Genomic DNA, 20,933 nt, shown 5'->3' with positions numbered 1-20,933 from the left:
CTGCCCCAGCACAGGAAGGACTGATAACAGAGCGAGCACCCCCAAGAGAGACTTTCTGAATTTGTCATCTTTTTCAGAGCGGTGACAGAGTGGTGTCACCCAGTATTGTTCATTCTGTGTGCTGGGGGTGCTGTGCCTGTTAAATAAACAGGTTCTTTCCACTTCTCTCCAAGGAATCCTTCCCACACTGGTTGGGCAGAAGGGGTTGTGTGGGTTTGCTTTCTGGAGGGGCCCTTGTGGAGGTTTTCTCCCAAATTTGCCCTAAACCAGGACAGGGATAATGGCAGCCTCGGGGCTGGACCTGCGTCTGTGACCCAGGAGGGCACGCAGGGATCTCCTCTCCTCTCCTCTCCTCTCCTCTCCTCTCCTCTCCTCTCCTCTCCTCTCCTCTCCTCTCCTCTCCTCTCCTCTCCTCTCCTCTCCTCTCCTCTCCTCTCCTCTCCTCTCCTCTCCTCTCCTCTCCTCTCCTCTCCTCTCCTCTCCTCCTGGGCTGTGTCTGGCTGAGCTGTGATGCTCTGCCACGGCCCTTTGGAACTGATGAACCCATTTCTCTTCTTCTTTCAGAGGACTGACCCCAAAGTGGTGCGGACACCCACGGACACGGCAGGGGGGTCTGAGCAGTGGGGCTGGGGTGACTCAGCCGCAGCAGTACCTGAGTGCCTCAATTAGCAGCAGCTCCTGAGGAAGGTGAAATGACTAATGACTAATCTCCCCGCACCGTTCCATCCAGTTTTGTTCTCATTTCATTCAGACAAAAAGCCTCTGCTGCCTGCTCCGGCTGGGGAGGAGCGGCAATAATGAGCAGCGAGCGCAATTCCCGCAGCAGCGGGAGCGGGGGCGGCTCCTGCTCCAAGGGTTGGGATTTTGGAGGCAGCTCCGTGGGGTGACCAGGTTTGGGGGGGTCCGTGGGGTTTGGAACAACCCGGTCTAGTGGGGTTGGAACGAGAGGATCCTTTGGGTCGCTTCCAACACAAACCGTTCTGTGATTCCAGAACCCTGAGTACAGGGCAGGAGAAACGGGGCCACCGGAGCTCAGCAGGACCTCGGGGTGCAGTGGGGAAAGGGATTTAGGAACGATTTGGCTCAGTCCTTCAAGGATCCTTCTGTGTTGAGCTGGGGAAAGTGAGCGTGGCTTGGGAGCAGCGCAGGGGAAGCAGGAAGATGAGGACAAAGCCCCGGGTCCAGCTGGTGGTTGGGAAGTCCCTCTGGGAGGTCTCCCCACCGTGCTGTGGCTCCCCATCAGCTCTGGCTCACGGTGGGGAAAGCCAAACCCAGCGTGGGTGAGTTTGGACCTTCCATATGGAGTGGGTTACGTCTGCGGCGAGCTGTTCACAGCATCCCACACAGCCCTGCCTTATTTAGCCCAAGCCTTTTTTATCCCACAGTCTCCTCTCCCCACACCAAAAGCGATCTGGATGCAGCTACCACGGCACAGAGGGTGAGCTGCAGCCCCTCTGAGCAGCTGGGCTGGGAGCATCCCTGCTGGAAGGGAGCCCCGAGGGGAAGCAGCTGCTGGGTTATTTCCCCAAGAGAGCAATTCCTGTGTATAACAAGTTCCCACCAGCACTGGGCATCAGGATGCTCCTGCCCTCATCCACGGCACCCACGTTTGCACCCAGCCAGGCTGGAAAAACCAAAGAGCTGCTTCAGGCTCCAAAGCTGAAAAGATTCATCAGGATTTTATAGCTTTTTTGCTCTGCAGTTACGAAACGGTGACCACAAGCCAAATACTTGTGTCCTTTACCTTCCCGCAACACCGATGACTTTGGTGCAATGGAGAGGCAAAGCCCAGCCCGTCATTTTTCACTGCACAGACAGAACTCAGCCCATAATGTTCTTGATAAAGCAAAGTACCAATGACACAGCTGAAAAACATCAGCGGAGCAAAGAGCGGAGAAAACTTCCCTGGGCTTCCATATGGCATGGCTCCATCTTGGACGGCGTGGTTATTATATTTCATCCAGCCTCAGCTGCTTTCTGTGTTATCTGACACGGGGAAAATGGGGATGGGAGGACTCCGGTGCAGACACTTGGATTGCTCTCCCACCGGTGCCTGCCACATTTGTATTCTCCCCAGGACTGCGCCATTTTCAAAATGTTTTGTTAAGTTAATTTGTATCCGCAGCCACTTGTGAATTTTTCAGATTATTTGATCTGTAACTGAACTAACATGAAGAGTAACTATTGTTCTGCAGGAGCAGACGGTGCCCAAGCATGCCTGACGTGTTTGACACGTGCCTGTCTTCTAACCCCAGGAGAAATCCCCAGGCACCAGCAGTGCTGCTGGAAACCAGTCTGGGGATGGCACTGTGTCCCTGCACTGTGTCACTGCACTGTGTCCCTGCACTGTGTCCCTGCACTGTGTCCCTGCACTGTCCCTGCATTGTGTCCCTGCATTGTGTCAGTGCACTGTGTCCCTGCACTGTGTCACTGCACTGTGTCACTGCACTGTCCCTGCACTGTGTCCCTGCACTGTGTCCCTGCACTGTGTCACTGCACTGTGTCACTGCACTGTGTCCCTGCACTGTGTCACTGCATTGTGTCCCTGCACTGTGTCCCTGCATTGTGTCACTGCACTGTGTCACTGCATTGTGTCACTGCACTGTGTCCCTGCATTGTGTCCCTGCATTGTGTCCCTTCTCTGTGTCCCTGCACTGTGTCCCTGCACTGTGTCCCTGCATTGTGTCACTGCACTGTCCCTTCACTGTGTCCCTTCTCTGTGTCCCTGCACTGTGTCCCTGCACTGTGCCCCTGCACTGTGTCCCTGCACTGTGTCCCTTCACTGTGTCCCTGCATTGTGTCACTGCACTGTGTCCCTGCACTGTGTCCCTGCACTTTGTCACTGTACTGTGTCCCTTCACTATCCCTTTGTGTCCCTTCACTGTGTCCCTTCACTGTCCCTTGACTGTCCCTTCACTGTCCCTGCACTGTGTCACTGCACTGTGTCCCTTCTCTGTCCCTTCAGTGTCCCTGCACTGTCCCTGCACTGTGTCCCTTCACTGTCCCTTTGTGTCCCTTCACTGTGTCCCTGCACTGTGTCCCTGCACTGTCCCTTCACTGCCCCCTTTCACTGTCCCTTCACTGTGTCCCTTCACTGTCCCACTGTGTCCCTGCACTGCTCCCACCCCAGCTGCCACCCTGCAGACCCCAGCCCCAAAACCTCCTCTCTGGGAGGCATTACCTCCGTTATAAACGCCCCCAGGTGTGTAATTGTGCCTCAAGCACGTTCCTGCAGCCCAGGGAGCCTCCTCCATGGACCCAGGGATGTTGGGCAGTGCCTGGGAAGGGTGGGTTTGCCAAGGCCGGGCTGGACAGGGCTTGGCACAACCTAGGACAGCAGGAGGTGTCCCTGCCCATGGCAGGGGTGGAATTAGAGGCTTTGTGGTCTCTTCTAACCCAAACCATTCAGCGGGGTGCTGAGCCTCCCAGGGCACTCCCTGCCACTGCTTGCTTTACACCAGAGAAGGGTTTCAATTTTCTGTTGAAAATTGAAAAAAAAAACAGCTTTGCCAACTCTGCAGTGAGCTCCTCTGTGTCCCTGCTTCTGCAGGAATTCATTCCTCGCTGGTTTCCTGTAAAAAACACGTGGTAAGGGCTTGGGAGCAAGGCGAGGGCACAAAGCTTGAGGGGGCTGCTGGTGGCGAGCTCGGTTTTACCCTTCCTGCTGCTCCTTCAGCCTCGCTGCCTTGGCACTGCTGCTGCGTGGGAGCCAGCATCCAGTGGGATGGCAGCAAAAATGGAGAATTTCTCCAGAAGTTCCACCAGGAGATGAGTTTCTGCCTCGCAAAGACCCCAGGCTCAGAAAGGGACACGCTTTGGGAAGTGGTTTCTCAGCTGCTGCTGCGACCTTCTCCCAGAGGTGATGGACGAGGCAGGTTCTGGAAGCCAGGGCTTGTTCTGACCAGCCAAAACCTTCCTGTGAGATGAAAGGAAGTGGAAATGGAACAGGTCTGTGCCCATTTGGCCCCAGCCTGGGCTGGGGTCACGGTGCAGGGTCTGGGTTTGTGGCTGGCACGTGCCCATCCAGCCGGGATCGATGGCGCCCAGCTGGAGCTGCTGGGTTGGCAGCGCTGCTCAAGGAATAAATTCAAACACCATCAGGGCAGATCAATAGCTTTTCTCACAACCCACCAGTGACCGTGTCTGGGCTCAGCAGCTGCAGCTCAGGCTCACTCTTCATACAGCTTTTACATGGATTAAATCCCAGCAGAAACAAAAAAGGGTGGGAAAAGGAGTCGGGAGTAAAGTTGGCGCCAGCACAAACCCCCGGTGTCATGGTCAAGCCCAAACTATTTATTCCTTTAGGTGATAGGAAGTGTGCATTGGATTTCCAGGATGGTAAAATTCATTATTACACTGGGCAAGCCTCACAAAATGTGTCTGCAGGGCCTGGATCACATCTGGGGTGAGGCATGGATGGGCTGGGAGCAGCCTGGGACAGTGGAAGGTGTCCCTGCCTGTGGCAAAGCTGGGACAAGAGGACGCTCAAGGTTCCCCCAACCCAAACCACTCCATGGTTCCATGACCATTCCACACTGCAGGAGCACTGCAGGAGCTTCTCTGTGACCGTGTCTGGGCTCAGCAGCTGCAGCTCAGGCTCACCCTTCACACAGCTTTTACATGGATTAAATCCCAGCAGAAACAAAAAAGGGTTGGAAAAGGAGTTGGGAGTAAAGTTGGCACCAGCACAAACCCCCGGTGTCAAGGTCAAGCCCAAACCATTTATTCCTTTAGGTGATAGGAAGTGTGCATTGGATTTCCAGGATGTTAAAATGCATTATTACACTGGGCAAGCCTCACAAAATGTGTCTGCAGGGCCTGGATCACATCTGGGGTGAGGCATGGATGGGCTGGGAGCAGCCTGGGACACTGGAAGGGACAAGGGCTGGGACAAGAGGACGCTCAAGGCTCCCCCAACCCAAACCACTCCATGGTTCCATGACCATCCCACGCTGCAGGAGCTTCTCTGCTGGGCTGCTGAGATCTGCTCTCATCCCCTTCAGCAGATTGACAAAAAAGCCCAAAGCAGGCAGGATTTGGGGCACATCTCCCCAGGCTCCACGTGCACCTGAGAGCTCACCCGTGAGTCATGAGGCCGGGCAGGAATTGCGCATCCCCGCAGTCATTCACGGCTCCATGGCAAGTCATGAGATATTTGGTATTTTCCTTCCAGCAAACAAAAGCAGATGATTAAGGAAGAGGCGCAGCTTGCTCGCTTTCAGGAGGAAGACAGCTTGCAAAATGCAGCTCTCAGAGCTTCAATAAGACTCCAGAAAGCAAATAAACAGCCTGGCTGAGAGGAGAGCGCTCCCAGTTCCCTGAGTTTTAAGCCAAAATTGGGATTTTTGGGGGGAAGGATGGGGATTACCTCCTGTAAAACTGGCACCAGTGAAATGTCAGGAGAGCGTGGATGCTGAAATGCCAGGACAAATGCGTGTCACAGCCCCAGCTTGACTTCTCAGGCTACACAGACACCAGAAACTTCCAAAGCTTTGGGTGGAAAACCATCTCCAAATGGGAAACCAAAAAGAAAGCAACCGAGTTTCATCTTTCTTCTAATTTTATTTCACTTTTTTTTTGTTATTATTTTCGTTTCCAAAGCCTTTTTTGCCTAAGGCAGCGTGTTTATACAAATTGCCTCACTCTCACGAGAAAATAATAAAAAAAATAGAACTATTTGCAGATGGAAAAATATTCTGTCAGAAATTTCCTGGCCACCTCTCCATTTCATGCCAACGCTCTGAAGGGCTATAAATGACTGTAGAGCAGCAAATTTGGCTACTGAGATTTTGAACCATGGTGTAGCAGCTCTCTACGCACAGGATTTAAAACCCCCCACTTATTTTACATTTTTCTGCACAACTATCTCTCCACTATAAAATATACATGGAGACATTGTTCGCTCTAGTGATCAAATATCTCCCCCTTCAAAAATACAGCCCATCCAGAAATGCAAGCATCCAAATTAAGAATGAGTTTGAGCCTTGAATTGCAAATGAATCAATTCCTTCCTCCAAAAAAAAAAAATAAAAAAATAAATATCCAGTCAAGCAAGACCAGAATGGGCTGGTTAATAATTGATATTTACATTTCTCCCGTGTCTGATCAAAGGATTTGATTGCATGACAAATGAGGAAATTACTGTAAAATACGATACATCCATTAAGAACACAGATGCAGCAGATAGGACGTGGGGCCCTGGTGATGCAGGGCCTGTGCAAAGGGGCTGGGCTGGGGGACAGTGAGAGAATCGGGGATTGGTCCCTGCTCTGCAGGAAAAGATGGGAAAAGGGTCTGGGGCAGGGGCTGGACCCTCATAGGAGGTGAGAGGGTGGGGCTGGACCCCACAGCAGCGTGGGGCACCTTGGAGCTGCTCCTGGGGGTCCCTCGGGGCTCCTGGGGGTCCCCGGGGGTCCCATGGGTCCCTCTGGGCTCCTATGGGAAAACAAGGGCAAGATCATTCCTCCAATTATTGCTGCGAATATGTTAAACACGGGAAGTATGAAGAATTACGTATTAAGCATATTTACTATTAAATATATTTAACATATTTACAAGTATACATTATATATTGCCTATTATATATTATATATTATTTAGTACATGTTATATATTCTAATAAATAATATATATATGATATATTATAATATACTATATATGATATATTATAAAATATATTTTATATCATAATACATAAATAAATATTATCTATGATATATAATATATAATATATTAATTATATTATATATTGTTATAAATAAATAAATATTATGTATAATATATTACAATATATTACAACATATTCTAATATATAATATATAATTTATGATATATAATAATTTTATATTATTATAAATAATAATATAATATATACTATATGACATATAGTATATTATATATCATATATATGATATATAATATATAATATATATTATATATTATATATTATATATTATATATTATATATTATATATTATATATTATAATATATTATATATATATTATGATAAATAAATATAAATCTATTAAATGTTAAATATGGGAGATGGGGCGCACATGAAGCATTTTCTCAGCGTCGGGCTGTGTTACAGGGGGGGCGCACAGAGCCTGCACTAAACGCGGTCGGGGCAGGACCCCCCAAAACCCGCGCTCTCCTCGCGCCTCCGCTCCCACCTGCGCGGCGCCTTTAAGGCGCGGCCACGCCCTAACCTCCCGCGGTGACGTCACGGCCCCCGCGGGCCCCTCCCGAGCCCGCGGGGCGTGTCCGGGGTGTCCCGCCCCGCGGTGACGTCACGCGGCGGCCCGGGGAATGACATCACCGGTGCGAGCGGGCGGCGGGCGGGAGCGCGGCTCGCCGCAGTGTCCCCGCGCCCGGCGCGGCCCCGGCTCGCCAGCCCCGGGCGGAGCGGAACGGGCGGCGGCGGAACGGGCGGCGGCGAGGCGGAGCAGGGCCCCGCGCAGCCCCTCCGCCGGCAGCATGGCAGCGGGCGGCCGCGCCGGCAGGTACCGGCGGCGCGGTATAGCGGGGCAGGCTGCGGGAGCGCTCCCGGCAGCCGCGGGGCTGGGGAGGGGTCGCGGTATATGGGGGAGCGCAGAGGCGGGTGCGGGGTGCCGGTGCAGCGGGGAGCGCTCGGGTGGGGTGGGCAGGCGGGCGGGGGGCTCGGTGCGGGGGCGCGGCCGGTGGCGATGGGGGGTCGCGGGTGGGTGGCACCGGAGAATGGGGGGCGTGTTATGGGGGGGATGCATGGGAGGGGTAGGGGGGGAAGGGGCCGCGCTATAGCGGGGGTGCGGGGAGGGGGCGCGCCGGACCGCGGGCACGGCCGGGGGCGCCGGGGTGCGCTGGAGCTCGGGCGGCTCTGCCCGACCGGGGGGTCCTGGGGCAGCGCCCGCCCCGCGCCCCGCTCCGTCCCCCGCCGCACCGCGATGTGTCCGCGCCCGGCTCCATCCCCCGCCCCGCCGCCGCTGCCTCCCCCCCGCTTTAGGACCCCCCGCTCCCCGCCGTGCTCTTTTCTCGCTGCCGCCGCGCCTCCGCCCCGTCCCTCCGGCGCCTCCCGAGCGCGGTCCCCGCGGGTTCGGCGGGTGCGGGGTTCGGGGTGCGGCCCCGCGCGGGGCCGTGCGGGCACCGGCATCACCGCCGTGCTCAGGGCTGCGCTCCCTCGGAGAGCACCGTGGGACCGCCCGTGCCGGGTGAGGCTCGGCAGAACCGTCCGGGGCTTCCCCAGCTCCGGGCTCCGGGCGCGTTGGGATGCTCTGATGCTGGAGCCCGTGCCGCTCCCGGCTCCGGGCGCGTTGGGATGCTCCGGTGCTGGAGCCGGTGCCGCTCCCGGAGCGGCATCGCCGGGGTGCGGTGTCGGAGGAGCCATGGGAGCGTTGCTCTGTGCGGTGCCGTATCCTGGTGACACGGCTGTGTCCCCCGGGCTGCTGCCTGCTCCCACCCCAGACACCGCGCTGCCTTGTCCTGCCGCCACCCCGAGCCCCGCAGCAGGTGGGGTTTGTCCTGCTGTCATCGGCAGTAGCAAGGAAGGGACGTGGATCACCCCAAAAGCAGCCAAATCCCCGTGTTGGGTGGGGGGGTTTCTTCCCCTACACCAAACCTCCGTCTTCTGAAAGGGGAATCGGCTCTGGCGCTGGGGACAGCCGTGGAGTCACAGAGGGACACCCCTGGGGTGACAGCAGGTGGTGTTTTCCATCTGCCCTCGGGGATCTCAGCTGAAATCTCGAGCCCTGGCTTCATCCCGCAGCCGGCAAGAGCTGGCCCCGGGGCCAAAATTTGTCCCAATGAGGGTGAAACCCCCCCCAGCCCTTCAATAAGAGCAATGATGAACGATGTTTGTGCCTCCCCAGGAGGATCCCGTTCCAGTCCGGGCTGGGCAGACAGACTGGGTGCAATGTGGGACAAGGGGAGCAGCGCGGCTGTGGAGGTGACAGCCCTGGCAGGGTGGATCTGGACTCCCTGGGGCAGGGGACATCTCTGCTCTTGGGGTGTTCGCCCTCTCCGAGTCCCGGGAGGCTTTGTTCCCACAAAGGTGGAAGGAAAAAAAGCAGATTTGTTTTTTCTGGGGGGTTTCAGCCCTTCCTGCAGGGTGAGGGGAGTGCCGCCCGTCCCCTCTGGGCTGTGCAGGGGATGCTCCCGTGCCACTCCTGCTGCGCTCACAGCTTGGCTTGGCCACGACAAAATACTCGGGATTTCTATGATTTTTTTTTCCCCATAAATGGTGTTCTGGGGGGTTGTGTAGCTGCACCTGGCTGTTTGTGTCACCTGGAGGGAGTCTGGCTGTGGGGGATTGGGCTGTTTGTCCCTGTGATGGGCTGTTTGTCCCTGTGAGAGAGGGAAATGGAGCTGGACCAGGCTGCTGGGCACAAAGGCTGCTGGGTTCAGCAGGGCAGGGCGTGTGCTGATGGAGAGGACCCTCCTGCCTTCCCCAGGGGGAAGAAACCCCCCTTCTGCACCCCCAGCAGTGGGAATGCTGTTAATTGTTCCCTGCCAGATTGACTTATAAATTAACAGGTTTGCTGGCACTCTCCTCCTCCTTCCTGTGCGTGGTAAGGGCCCATATTTCAGATGGGAAAAAGTCATAAATACTTTGAGTAATGTGCGAGGAGCTTCCAGCTGAAGCTGTGCCACCAAGGGCTGTGGGGGGAGAGGGGTCCCCTCCAGCAGAGCTGTTTGTACACTCGGGTGTGGGGTGATGGAGGGGATGGGCAGCAGCTCCTCGGGTCCTTTGGTGGCTCTCTTTGGCATTGGCCTCGCTGGCAGGACAGGGTTGGGCTCTTTGTGCCCCCCAAGAGGTGTCTCTGCCCCCCTGGTGCTTACTGGGCTGATAAATGCAGGTTTGCTAAACAAAGCCTCTTCCTGGGGCATCCCTTTTGTCTGGTCCCGAGGGGAGCAGCTTTGCTCTGCCTTTCCCTAGGTGCTGAGGAGTGTGACATCTTCCCGAAGCAGCAGAGGAAAAACCTCTCTTTGCTCTCTCTCTCCAGGAGCCTGAATTCCTGTTAGCCCCCTAATCCTGCTGCTGCCTTGGGAATAGAGGTGGCACTGAGGCTGGAGAGGCAGCTGAGCTCCAGCCAGGTGGGATGTCCAAGGAGATGACGTGGCCACGCTCCAGGGAAACTGAGGCTGGAGAGGGGTGGTGGCTGTGGCTCCTCAGAGCCCTGGAACAGCTCCAAAGGCTCGGACATCCTAAGGCACCCAGAGCTGATTTTGAGTCAGGAAAGGGCTCGAGCCATCCTAAGGCACCCAGGAACTGATTTTGAGCTGGGAAAGGGCTCGAGCATCCTAAGGCACCCCGGAGCTGATTTTGAGCCGGGAAAGGGCTCAGACCATCCTAAAGCACCCCAGAGCTGACTCTGAGCTGGGAAAGGGCTCAAAGCACCATCCTAAAGCACCCCAGAGCTGATTTTGAGCCAGGAAAGGGCTCAGACCATCCTAAAGCACCCCAGAGCTGACCTGAGCCAGGACACCCCAACCCGAGGCTGCTCCAAGCTCCCTGGCGTGGGTGCCCAGGCTGGCAGCCCGTCCAGCTGCTCTCCCAGAGCAGAGTTACTCCAGGTAGTAAAGTCCTGTGAGCCGTGGATGCTCTCCCCACGTGGAGCGTGGGAGGGGAGCTGTGTGACGGATGGAGCGCGGCACGGGCTGCGTTTGAACTCGCTCTGTGCCCTGCTCAATCGGTTTTTCTTTTGCTCAAACAGTTTTTTCTTTTGCTCAAACAGTTTTTTCTTTTGCTCAAACAGTTTTTCCTTTGCGTTGCAGAGATAAAATTGCCAGTGTAGGAAGCCGAGATAAAGGGAAGGCAGATCTAACCCGAGTCAGTGTGGGCAGTGCCAGCCTGTGGTAAGGAGAGAGGTTACTCAGTTGCATTAAAAAGATACTGCCAAGTACTTTAATCCACACTTGCTGAACTTTGAGCTTTAAATTCTTCTTATATGAGTTGATAAGAACATGCATATTATTCATAACTCTCTCCTCAAAAAAAAGGAAAATCTGTAAATGACTTCTGTTAAATATCATTGCTTCAACAGCATGAAAAATGTGCCTGACTTGTACTCCAAATAATCCCTTCCCCTGGCCCTGCTCAGTCCATCCATGGAGCTCTTTGGTACCTGCAGAGGATGGAGGGAATGGGGTCAGGACCTGAGGGCTTTGCTGTCTCTGGGCAGAAGCCCCAGGAACGTATATTTTATTATTTTTTTAATATTTGCAAATGGACGGAGCCAGCTGAGCTGGGCAGCTTCTGGCTATGTCAGTATTGCTTTTTAAAAATTGTGGTCGATTTTAAACCTCTGAGCCCTGAAGTAGCAACGCTCAGTCCAGCTTCCTTTCTGCAAAGTTTATTACACAATAAGCTGGAACAATCTGCAGACTCTGTTTGTTAGACCTTTCTTTTTACTCTTGTCCTCTCTGTCTGATTATTTTCTTTGTAACTTGACCAATTTTTTCTTTCTCCTTGACATCAGCCTAGAAAACTGGAAATTGTCTTTTATTTCCCCCCGTCTTTCAACTCATAAACCCTCTAGAGTTCTGAGCCTGATCCAACATAATTCTTTCGGACTTTTTATTTTCTTTTCTAGCTTGGGTATCATTGTCTTGCCTTGGTAATTTATCCAGCTTGGTGTTCCTGCTGCAAAGGCTGCCTGTGCTGTTGGATTATTTGCTCATCTGACACACCCGTGCTGAGCTGCCTGCCCTGCAGCCCCCAGCATCCTCCAAAAAAAAAAACCAGGAATTTTCAGAGCCACCTTGCCTTCTTGACATGGTTCCACAAGGAGCTGGTTGGGAGGTGTCGTTTCTTTGAACTCTATTTATTATTTTTTATAACCTGTGACGCCTCTTGGCTCCCAAAACCCCCACACATGTGGGAACAGCCCAGGGAGGGGGCAGAGGTGCTGCCCTGCAGGGGAAGGAGGGGATGAGCATCCCTGGGATGCCCAGGTGAGAGGGTGGGGAGCGTGGCACAGGCTGTGCACTCACCTGTGCACTCACCTGGAGGTGCAGCACGAGCTCTTCAGGGATGCTCTGGAGCCAAAGGAATCACGGGGGTGACACAGCCCAGCTGATGGAAAGGGGGGCACAGCAGCACCCAACCCAAAGCTGGGGTTTCTCCCTTTTCCTGGCCCCTCAGGAGCTTCTGTGCCCTGCTCCATACCCTGCTCCTGCCATCCTGCCTCACCTGGGCTCCTGCAGCTTTGGGAATGGCCTTTGCACAGCTCCTGGTGCAGCAGGAGGGATTTGGGAGCCCTGCTGGTGTGGGCCAGCCCTGGGGGAGATGGGATTTTAGCATTCCTGCTGTCACTCAGTGCTAGCACGCTGTGAGTGGTGCTGCACAGCCAGGATCCATCAGAACCTCCATGCTCCAGTTCCCTGGCAACATTTGCACAAAGCAAGAGCTGCTCTAGATTAGACAGCAGATACTAGTTTGTCCAAACAGGTTTAAAAACCTATCAAATTAAACTGGGCCAGGCAACTCGTACAATGTGTACACCTAAATTGGTTTAACATTTGCATAAATCAGATTAAATCGGGGCTGTGGGATGGCTCAGGTTGGGAAGCCTGTGGCTGTTTGTGCCCAGCTTCTGGAGTTCTCCACTCCTGCTGCCGTGTCAGGGTTGTTTGTGCACGGCAGCAGCTGAATCCCTGCTTTTCAGCCCCATTTCATAGGCAGGTGCTCTGTCAGTGCTGGTTTACACCACACCAGGGGGGCTGCAGTGGCCTCTGAGCAGCTGGGCTGTCCCCACCCAGCCCAGGGACGAGGCTGCATTGCTGTGGCAGGTCCTGCAGGGCTCTGCAAGAAGGATCTCTCCATCCAGGAGGATTTTGAAGCTGTTGGGGTTCGAGGAGTGAAGGGTTCACAGGTGGATCCATACCTGGGCAGCTCCGTGCCCAGGCCCTGCCTCTCCTGCTGCCATCTCTGCATCAGTCTTGGGGTTTCTGGGCATGGCCTGCAGGGATGGTGGTGGTGGGGATTTTCCCCTTGCATTCCCTTAGGGCTCTTGGGCATGGCCTGCAGGGATGGTGGTGATGGGGATTTTCCCCCTCCTTTCCCTTGGGGTTCTTGGGCATGGCCTGCAGGGATGTTGGTGATGGGGCTTTTCCCCTGCTTTCCCTTGGGGTTCTGGGCATGGCCTGCAGGGATGTTGGTGATGGGGATTTTCCCCCTGTTCTCCCTTGGGGTTCTGGGCATGGCCTGCAGGGATGTTGGTGATGGGGCTTTTCCCCTTGCATTCCCTTAGGGCTCTTGGGCATGACCTGCAGGGATGGTGGTGGTGGGGATTTTCCCCCTGTTTTCCCTTCTCTCTGTGGGCACTGGCACCCGAGGTGCTGTGGGATCACAGAGGGTGCAGAAGGCACAAAGCTGGGACAAAGTGCTCAGGAAGCACAGGAGCAGCCAGCTGGGGTGGCACAGGTGAGCACGAGAGGGAGGACGTGGTGTGAGTGTGGCTCCTCAAACTGCACTGATCCCATCCAGGGAAAACAGCTGCCAGCTCGGGAATTCAGTGCTTTGTCTCTTTGTGGTGCTGGAGCTGAATCTCCCCATCTTTCCCTCTGATTTGTTATTTAATTCTTTTCTTCCTGGTGTCCCTGTGTCCAAATCAGCCTTGTGAGTAATTCCACGGCTGATTTAAGTCTGAAAGCTTTTTTTCTGATCGTGCTTCCCTCCATTTTGCTGTTGTGATCCAGCAGGGATGGACAGACCCTCTGCTGCCACAGGCGTGTGTGTGTGTGCAGCACAACCTGCAGCAGTTCAGGGTTTTTGGCTCTTTTCTGAGCTAATCATCAGCTCTGACATCACCCAGTGTTTGTTCTGGTGCCTGTGAATCACAGATGGGTGCTGCTCCGGGCTCGCAGTGCTCGAGGTTTCCCTCCTGCTGCCTCTCTCCTTTGTTTCCCTGGCGGCAGCTCCAGCTCCTTCCCTGCTCGGGCTGCAGAGGGGGGCTGGAAAATGAGCAGCACTTTGCCCTTGCCCAGCACAGCCAGGACATGTGGGAAGCAGAGGGGATGGGCAGTGTGTCCTGCTGAGGGGGAAGGAGATGCTCCTTAAGGCCTCTTCTAACCCCAGCCATCCCACACGTGTGTGAAGGGTGTTTCTCAGGCTGCTGGGGTTTCTGCCATTAAAAACACCATTAGGAACACCAACCTGTTGTTCCTTGGGGCTGTTCCCATCCCCTCCAGGCTGGTGCCCCCAGGACAGGGGCTGAGCACCACAGACAGGTCCCTGGGAGCAGGCGGGTGCTGTCACCTGCCCAGGTGGGACCTGCTTGACCTGAGCATCCTTCAAAGGGCTCAGGGGGTGCTCAGGACACCCTGGAGCACTGGGGCAGGGGGGGCTGCAGAGGGCTGGGCCCTGTGGTTCTGTCCCCTGGCCCTGCCATGGTGGCCATCAGTGAACCTCAGGTGTGACCGTGCTCACAGGGGTCTGAGGATGAGGGGAGAGATGAGGATGTGACTCCATGTTTCAGAAGGCTTGATTTGTTATTTTATGATATATATTACATTAAAACTGTACTAAAAGAATAGAAGAAAGGATTTCACCAGAAGGCTGGCTAAGAATAGAAAAGGAAGGATAACAAAGGCTTGTGACTGACCAGAGAGTCCAAGCCAGCTGGGCTGTGATTGGCCATTAATTAGAAACAACCACATGAGCCCAATCCCAGATCCACCTGTTGCATTCCACAGCAGCAGATAACCATTGTTTGCATTTTGTTCCTGAGGCCTCTCAGCTTCTCAGGAGAAAAGATCCTAAGGAAAGGATTTTCCATAAAAATGCCTGTGGCACTCAGGCCTGTGGCATTTTGCCCTGGACCATCAGGTACCACCTCCCAGCCATGTCCTTCCCTCCAAGTCGCCATTTTATTTTTCTTAAACATTTATGTATAACCGTACACTAACCTATAAAAATTAGTTTAGGATGGCTGCCAAGAAAATCTCTGCGGTGCCTTGTGGGTAACTCCCTGTGAATTACCATAAAAGCTGTAGTGTGAGGCTGTGGTGGCAGTTGTGAGGATGCCAGTCATCATGCTCTGTATTTAAAATTCAGATGAATGTGTAATGCCTGCGTGGCTGGATTGCAGCAGCTCAGAGCACTCCTGGTGTCCCTGCCCTGCACCCACTCTGCTTTTCTTTCCTGTCCTCTTACCTTCTTCCAGTGTTTTGCTTGATTGTAAAATGCAACAGGTAGCAAATTGTGGGCAAGCCATGCTGGGAGGGAGAGTGGTTTCTGATAGCTTCCTCCCTGGGGGCACCAACCTCCTGCTTCCATCCACAGAGCCAGGGGCAATAATTCACGAAGGGAAAAGCCACTCCATAACCCTTCCCCTCCACATCCTGCCCAAACCATGGCCCATTTCCAGGGCTCTCTGCTCCTGGGGGTGCTCAGAGTCGTGCCCACATTCTGGGGGTGTCCCACTGCCGTGCTGTAGCTCCCTTGCCACCAAGCCCAGGCCCATGCTGCTGTTTTACCCTTTACTGTGTGCCCTTGGAAATCCAGAGTGTTTCTCTTCACCTGTCACTGCTGCTTTTCCTCTGGAAAAGCCAAGGTGACTGTGGGGCTCCTCAGCCCTGGAGCTGCTCTGCTCGGTGCAGGGCTTGGCAGGAGGTGGTGCTGATCTGCTGGGCATGATGGATCATTTCATTTAAATTTCCCTGAAATATAATATTCATCTTGGTGTCACTGTCCCCACCTTTATTATAGTTCACTGATAAGCATCTGTAATCTGAGAGCCATCCTCACCCTGCCAGACACAGCCTGGCAATAATGAACACATTTCTGGAGCCAGGGAAGGTGGCTCAGGGATGTGTCCCTGCTCTCCCAGCCCTGGCTGATAAATAAAGCAAGAAGCAAATCTGTTTTTTCCCAGGTGTATTTACATGTGGCTGTTGGGTTCAGGGCTCTAAAATGGTGGCAGTTGGATGTAACCTGGTGTCCCTGATAATACCTAAAAGGGATTTCTGATAGTAGCTATCAGGGATTTCTGAACACGGCCTCTGTCCTGGCTCTGGCTGAGGGTTCAGGGCACCACCCCAATGAATCCCCCCCATGCTGGGCAGTCTTTTTCACCCTGTGCTAAATCCCTGCCCTTCTCCCAGCTGGATTTCATCGGGAGGGGATGCAGCTCTCCCAGGGTGCTGGCTGTGTGGCAAGGCTCATGGTTTCACCTTTTCCCTGCTCGCCCACAGGAGCTGACAGGACCAGTGCCAGGAATGGTTCAACCTCAGCAGCTCAGTGAGATCCCAGGGGGCACAGGCTGGTTTGGGGCTCCAGCACAGCCTCTGTGTCCCCACAGTGCTGCCTAGGGAGCACCCATCAGGCTGCTGCTCCTCACTGGTTCTGCCCCAGAGGCTGCTGTTCCTCTGAGCCCGGGGTCACCTCCCTGTGAGCACAGCCAGGTGGGTCAGCGTGTCCCAGCTCGGCCACCCACTCCAGAGCAAGGCTGAGGTCACATCTGCTGTGCCTGGGATGGGTTTTTTTGTTTTTTGCCAGTGCAGCAGTGGGAGGTGACAGCTGCTGGTCCCACGTGCCACTGGCACCGCTCTGCCTCCACGGGGAGAGCTGGTGGCTGATCATGCTCTGGGGAGGCAGCTCCTGACCACCTCCAGGCTGTTGTGGAAGTGTTGTGGATATCCCCAGGAGCCTCGTACAGACCTGACCTCCTGAAAGGGCTTTCCTCTGCCTCTGCTTGTGCCTCCACTTCCTCCTCTGCGTTTGACCCAGAACAAGCTGCATTTTCTGCTGGTTTGGGATTTCCTGCCACCTCTGCTCCTTTCTGGCATCCAGGTCCTGAGACTTGCAGCCTTTTGCAAAACTCGTCTGGAAGAGGAAAATCCCTGGATTTGGAGTCCCCCCAGCAGAATCCATCTGGAATTGACAGCTGCTCCACCCTGGCTCTGCTTTGGGCTGTGCTCAGATCCCCCAGGAGAGCAGCCAAACAAGATCCTTGCTAACCCCTTGCTGGAAGGACTCGTTGCACCGATGCTGATGGGAAGATTGATGTTTTTCCAGGAGCCCAGAGCACAGCTCAGCACTCCCAGGGGCTGAGGCTGAGCTGACAGCGGAGCTCTGAGCAGAGCTGGGTGCAGGCAGAGCCCCAGCACCCTCACCACGCGTCCTGGTTCCTGCAGCAGGGGTGAGGATGAAGCTGCAGCCATCCCCTGCGTGTCTCAGCACCATTTCAGCGGGCTGGCCTGGCTGCTGCCTCGAGGGGGGAGCACCAATGGCATTTCTGGCTCCTGGGCTGCAGTGCTGAGGGTGCTGTGAGGGGCTTCAGGTGAGGCTGCCTGGCTTTTGGGAAGGAGCACGGCCCTGCTGTGGGATGGCAGCTTCCATGCTTTTTGCAGGGCTCCCTGTGGAAAGCAGCTGCCCCAGAGGTGTGGAGAGCTGGAGCTTCCCTCTGCAGGACATCCAGTTCCTCCCTTCCTGTGCCGTTCTGCTCTTTGGGAATTTTTAGTGTAAAAGCACCCAAGAGAAATACCACTGGATGTTTTGGCACCAGGTTGCGCCCTGGGGAATCTCCTGCTCCTCTTCTCCTTTTACCATCACTCTGCTTTTCTTTTATTTTATTTATTTCCCCTCTCAGCTTTTTCCAAGCACTTTCAGGCGGTTGCTATAGCACCTCTCGTGCTAGAAATGTCCTCCTTGCCCACAAATCTGAGTGATTTCAACTCAAAAGAGTTTTGAGCAGCTGGGGCAGCCAGGGGTCACCTAGGGCTGGTTTTGGGGTGCAGTTTGTAGTTCTGGTGCCACCAACCCCCTCTCCCAGTGTCTATTTCTAGCTAAGTAGTTCTTCATTGGAAAAACAAAAAACAAAAACCAACAAACCAACCTCCTGATTGCTGGAAAATAAAAACTACACATCTGCCTGGGGTTAGCAGGGTGTTATTTTAAGGCAGATCTATTTTAAGGTGGTGCTGGTGCCAGGGGAAGTGAGGCAGAGCGTGTGTGTGTGTGTGTGTGTACATGGGGGGATCTGTGCCACTGTCACTCAGACACACCTGGTGGCCAGGCTGAGAGCTCTCCCTGCTGCCTCCCAAACTGGGGAACCAAACTGGGGAACCAAACTGGGGAACCAAACTGGAAAACCAAACTGGGAAACCAAACTGGGGAACCAAACTGGGACCAGTGTGGGAGCTGTGCTGGGCAGGGGCTGCTGTGCTTTCAGCATCTGCCCCCAGGCAGTGGGATGGCAGCTTCCATGCTTTTTGCAGTGCTGCCTGTGGGAAGCAGCTGCCCCAGAGGTGTGGAGGGAGAGCAGGAGCTCCCCTTTGCTCTCCTCCCGGCGTGGGTGGCACCCATCCGGCAGCACTGGGATGTGCTGCTCTAAAAATAACTGAAATAACTGCCAGGTTGCTTTGAAAAGAGGGAAAAGAAGGAAGGTGGGAGGCACTGAAGTGTTTCTGAGGAGTAAGATAGAAAGGTGAATGAAATCCTCAGTGGCTCTCACAGCTTCTCATCCCCGAGCACGCCGAGGGTCTGGGGGCTCAGTGGGGGCTCCCATGGGTGCCTTGGGCTCCTGGAGCTGGATTTTGGGCTGGCTGAGGAGTGATGAGGAAGGGGCAAGGAGAAGACACGCACTTTTCGTGCTGGAGGTGCATTTTCAGCTGGCAGGGTCCCCCTGTCCCTGCGGGGGGATCATCCCCGTGTCCTCGCCCTGTGCTGTCCCCTCCTGTCACGCATGGGTGCCATGGCTGTGCCTCTGCTCTGTGTCTCGGGGGGCTGGGGGCGGCACTGCTGATGTGGGGGGAACAGGAATTTCTGTCTCTGCCGCCTTGGGGTGAGGGTGAGCTCCCAGGGTGAGCTGGACCTGGTGTTTCCTACGGGCAACGCTCAGAAATCTGCGGAGCCCAACCAGAGCCTCACAGCAACCGTAGCAGAATCCACCCCACTCGCCAACCTCGAAACTGATCCTCTCTAATATCATCCCAATCATTAAGAAGATATCAACCAGCATTAGCCCTTTAAGCTAAAGAAAGAGGGGTTTCCCCCCTCCCTAATGATGTCCCTCAACTAAACCCCGGCCCCTGATTTTTTATCGTGCTCACTTCATGGCTGTGAAAAACGCCAAGCGCTTGTTTTTAAAATTTTCAAAGTTTAATAGTAATTAAATGGTTATAAAAATAAAAATAGTAATATAATTAGAGTAATAATAATTTGGACAATTTGGATTAGGACAATATGAGACAATAAATACAAAGAGTTACGGATGTCCAGGTACCTTTTTCGGGGCAGCACGAGCTCAAAAAAGGGCACAGTTAACAGAGGATTAACCCTTAAAAACAACAGCCTGTTGCATATTCATACACTCCATACATGATGCATAAATTCCATTCAAACACAGGATTCTGGCTGGTCATTGTCAGCTTCTTCCTCTGAATCCTGACAGCGCCTTCGAGGGAGGAAGAAGTTCGTTTCTTCTGATAAGAGAGCAATAAATTCTTTTTCTCTGAAAGATTTAGGTGTCCTGTGGCTGCTATCTCCCTGCGAGTCCTTTCTTTAATAAAAGTATCCTACATAGCATCGTTTCTATTTTGGCAATTTTTATAACCTAAAACTATATTTATATATTATATATTTATTATATATTTATATTTATATATTTATAACCTAAAACTATATTTAACCCACTACTTAAGAGAATTAATACAGCATCACTTTCTAACACAACACATATAATATTCATTTTAATATTTGCAAAAAGCCAGTCATAAAATACATGCATTTTTCACACTGATCTAATACCATCCCAATCATTAAGAAGCTATGAACCAGCATTAGCCTCTTAAGCTAAAGAAAGAGGGGTTTCCCCCCCTCCTTAATGATGTGCCTCAACTAAACCCCAGCCCCTGATGTTTTTATCATGCTCACTTCATGACTCACTTTCTCTTTAATCATCCAGCAGGGAAGGGAAGCTTGGGGAGAAGCTCCTGCCTTTCCTGCCAGGCTCTTTGCAGGGGGACAGAGGGCTCTGTGCCCCAGAGCCGCTGTCCCCAGCCAGGGCAGCCCATGGAGCACACAGGGCTTGGATTTCTCCCTTCCAGCCCACAGAGGCAGGCTGTAATTAGCTGCGTTGTCTGTAACCCGACCTCCCATCCCAGGGCTTTGTTCTTGACTTACCCTTGGCGTTTTCCAGCGTCTCTGAGCGAGCTGTATCCCTTGCCCATGGCCCGTTCTGCCTCCTGCACACAGACAGAGGCTCTGGAGGCAGGGCAGTGCCCTGGGCAGCGTGTCCCCCGAGAGCCTGCTTCTCCTCCAGCCCCTCTGAACCTTCTCATGAGGAGCATTTAGGGCCGGCTCAATTGCAGGTTTTTCTAGGAAGTATCAGAGGAGCTTGTGGTCCTCGCATCAGGGCCCTGGAACACTCTGCAGAGGGCTTTAATCTTAAAATAAAATCAAAGCAAGGCTTTCAACTTGGATTTTCTTTGGAAGTCACTTTATTTTAAACCCTTTTTTTTTTTTTTTCTGAGTAGTCCTTTAGGAGTAAAAAAAAAGCCCCACATCATGAAATCTTGCCTATGGAAATAATTTTTGGGCTTGGGCTTTTTGAAGCCACAAGAAGGGTGTGCTGCTCAGTGCCCTCTGCCAAGCTGGCATCGCTTGGAGTCCATCCCCTTCCACCTCTATGTGCATCCCTGCTTGTAGCCACAAGCTCAGGGTGTGGGTGAAGGCAGGGCTGGGATCTGACACTGTGGCCGTGCTCAGAGGGGTCTCAGCTTGAGGGAAGGGATGAGGATCTGACTCCATGTTTCAGAAGGCTTGATTTATTATTTTATATTTTATTTTATTTTATATTACATTAAAACTGTACTAAAAGAATAGAAGAAAGGATTTCATCAGAAGGCTGGCTAAGAATAGAAAAGGAAAGAATGATCACAAGGGTTTGTGGCTCAGAGAGTCCGAGCCAGCTGGGCTGTGATTGGCCATTAATTAGAAACATCCACATGACAC

At 53.5% G+C, this 20,933-nt stretch overlaps 2 protein-coding genes across 2 annotated transcripts in view; one reads left to right on the top strand and one right to left on the bottom strand.

Annotated features, from left to right (window-relative positions):
• Positions 1-7,223: 7,223 nt before the first annotated feature.
• On the bottom strand, positions 7,224-8,507 carry LOC139602082 (transcription initiation factor TFIID subunit 4-like). The gene has a single exon (XM_071451593.1). The coding sequence runs from the start codon at positions 8,505-8,507 to the stop codon at positions 7,224-7,226; it is 1,284 nt and encodes a 427-aa protein (XP_071307694.1).
• Positions 7,294-20,933, top strand: part of PTPRS (protein tyrosine phosphatase receptor type S) — a 165,159-nt gene continuing 151,519 nt past the window's right edge. Inside the window, exon 1 of the mRNA XM_071451787.1 lies at positions 7,294-7,503. The gene's annotated coding sequence lies outside the window, so the exon portion shown is untranslated. The remainder of the gene's footprint in view (positions 7,504-20,933) is intronic.

This window comes from Agelaius tricolor, unplaced genomic scaffold (assembly GCF_023055355.1).
Source record: "Agelaius tricolor isolate 1412-34295 unplaced genomic scaffold, bAgeTri1.0.p SCAF_33, whole genome shotgun sequence".
Lineage (NCBI taxonomy): Eukaryota > Metazoa > Chordata > Aves > Passeriformes > Icteridae > Agelaius > Agelaius tricolor.
This window is presented reverse-complemented; position numbering and strand designations above follow the sequence as displayed.

Excerpts from the sequence above, each read along its gene's own strand:
- LOC139602082 (XM_071451593.1), bottom strand. The coding sequence starts at position 8,507 with ATGACAGCAGGACAAACCCCACCTGCTGCGGGGCTCGGGGTGGCGGCA.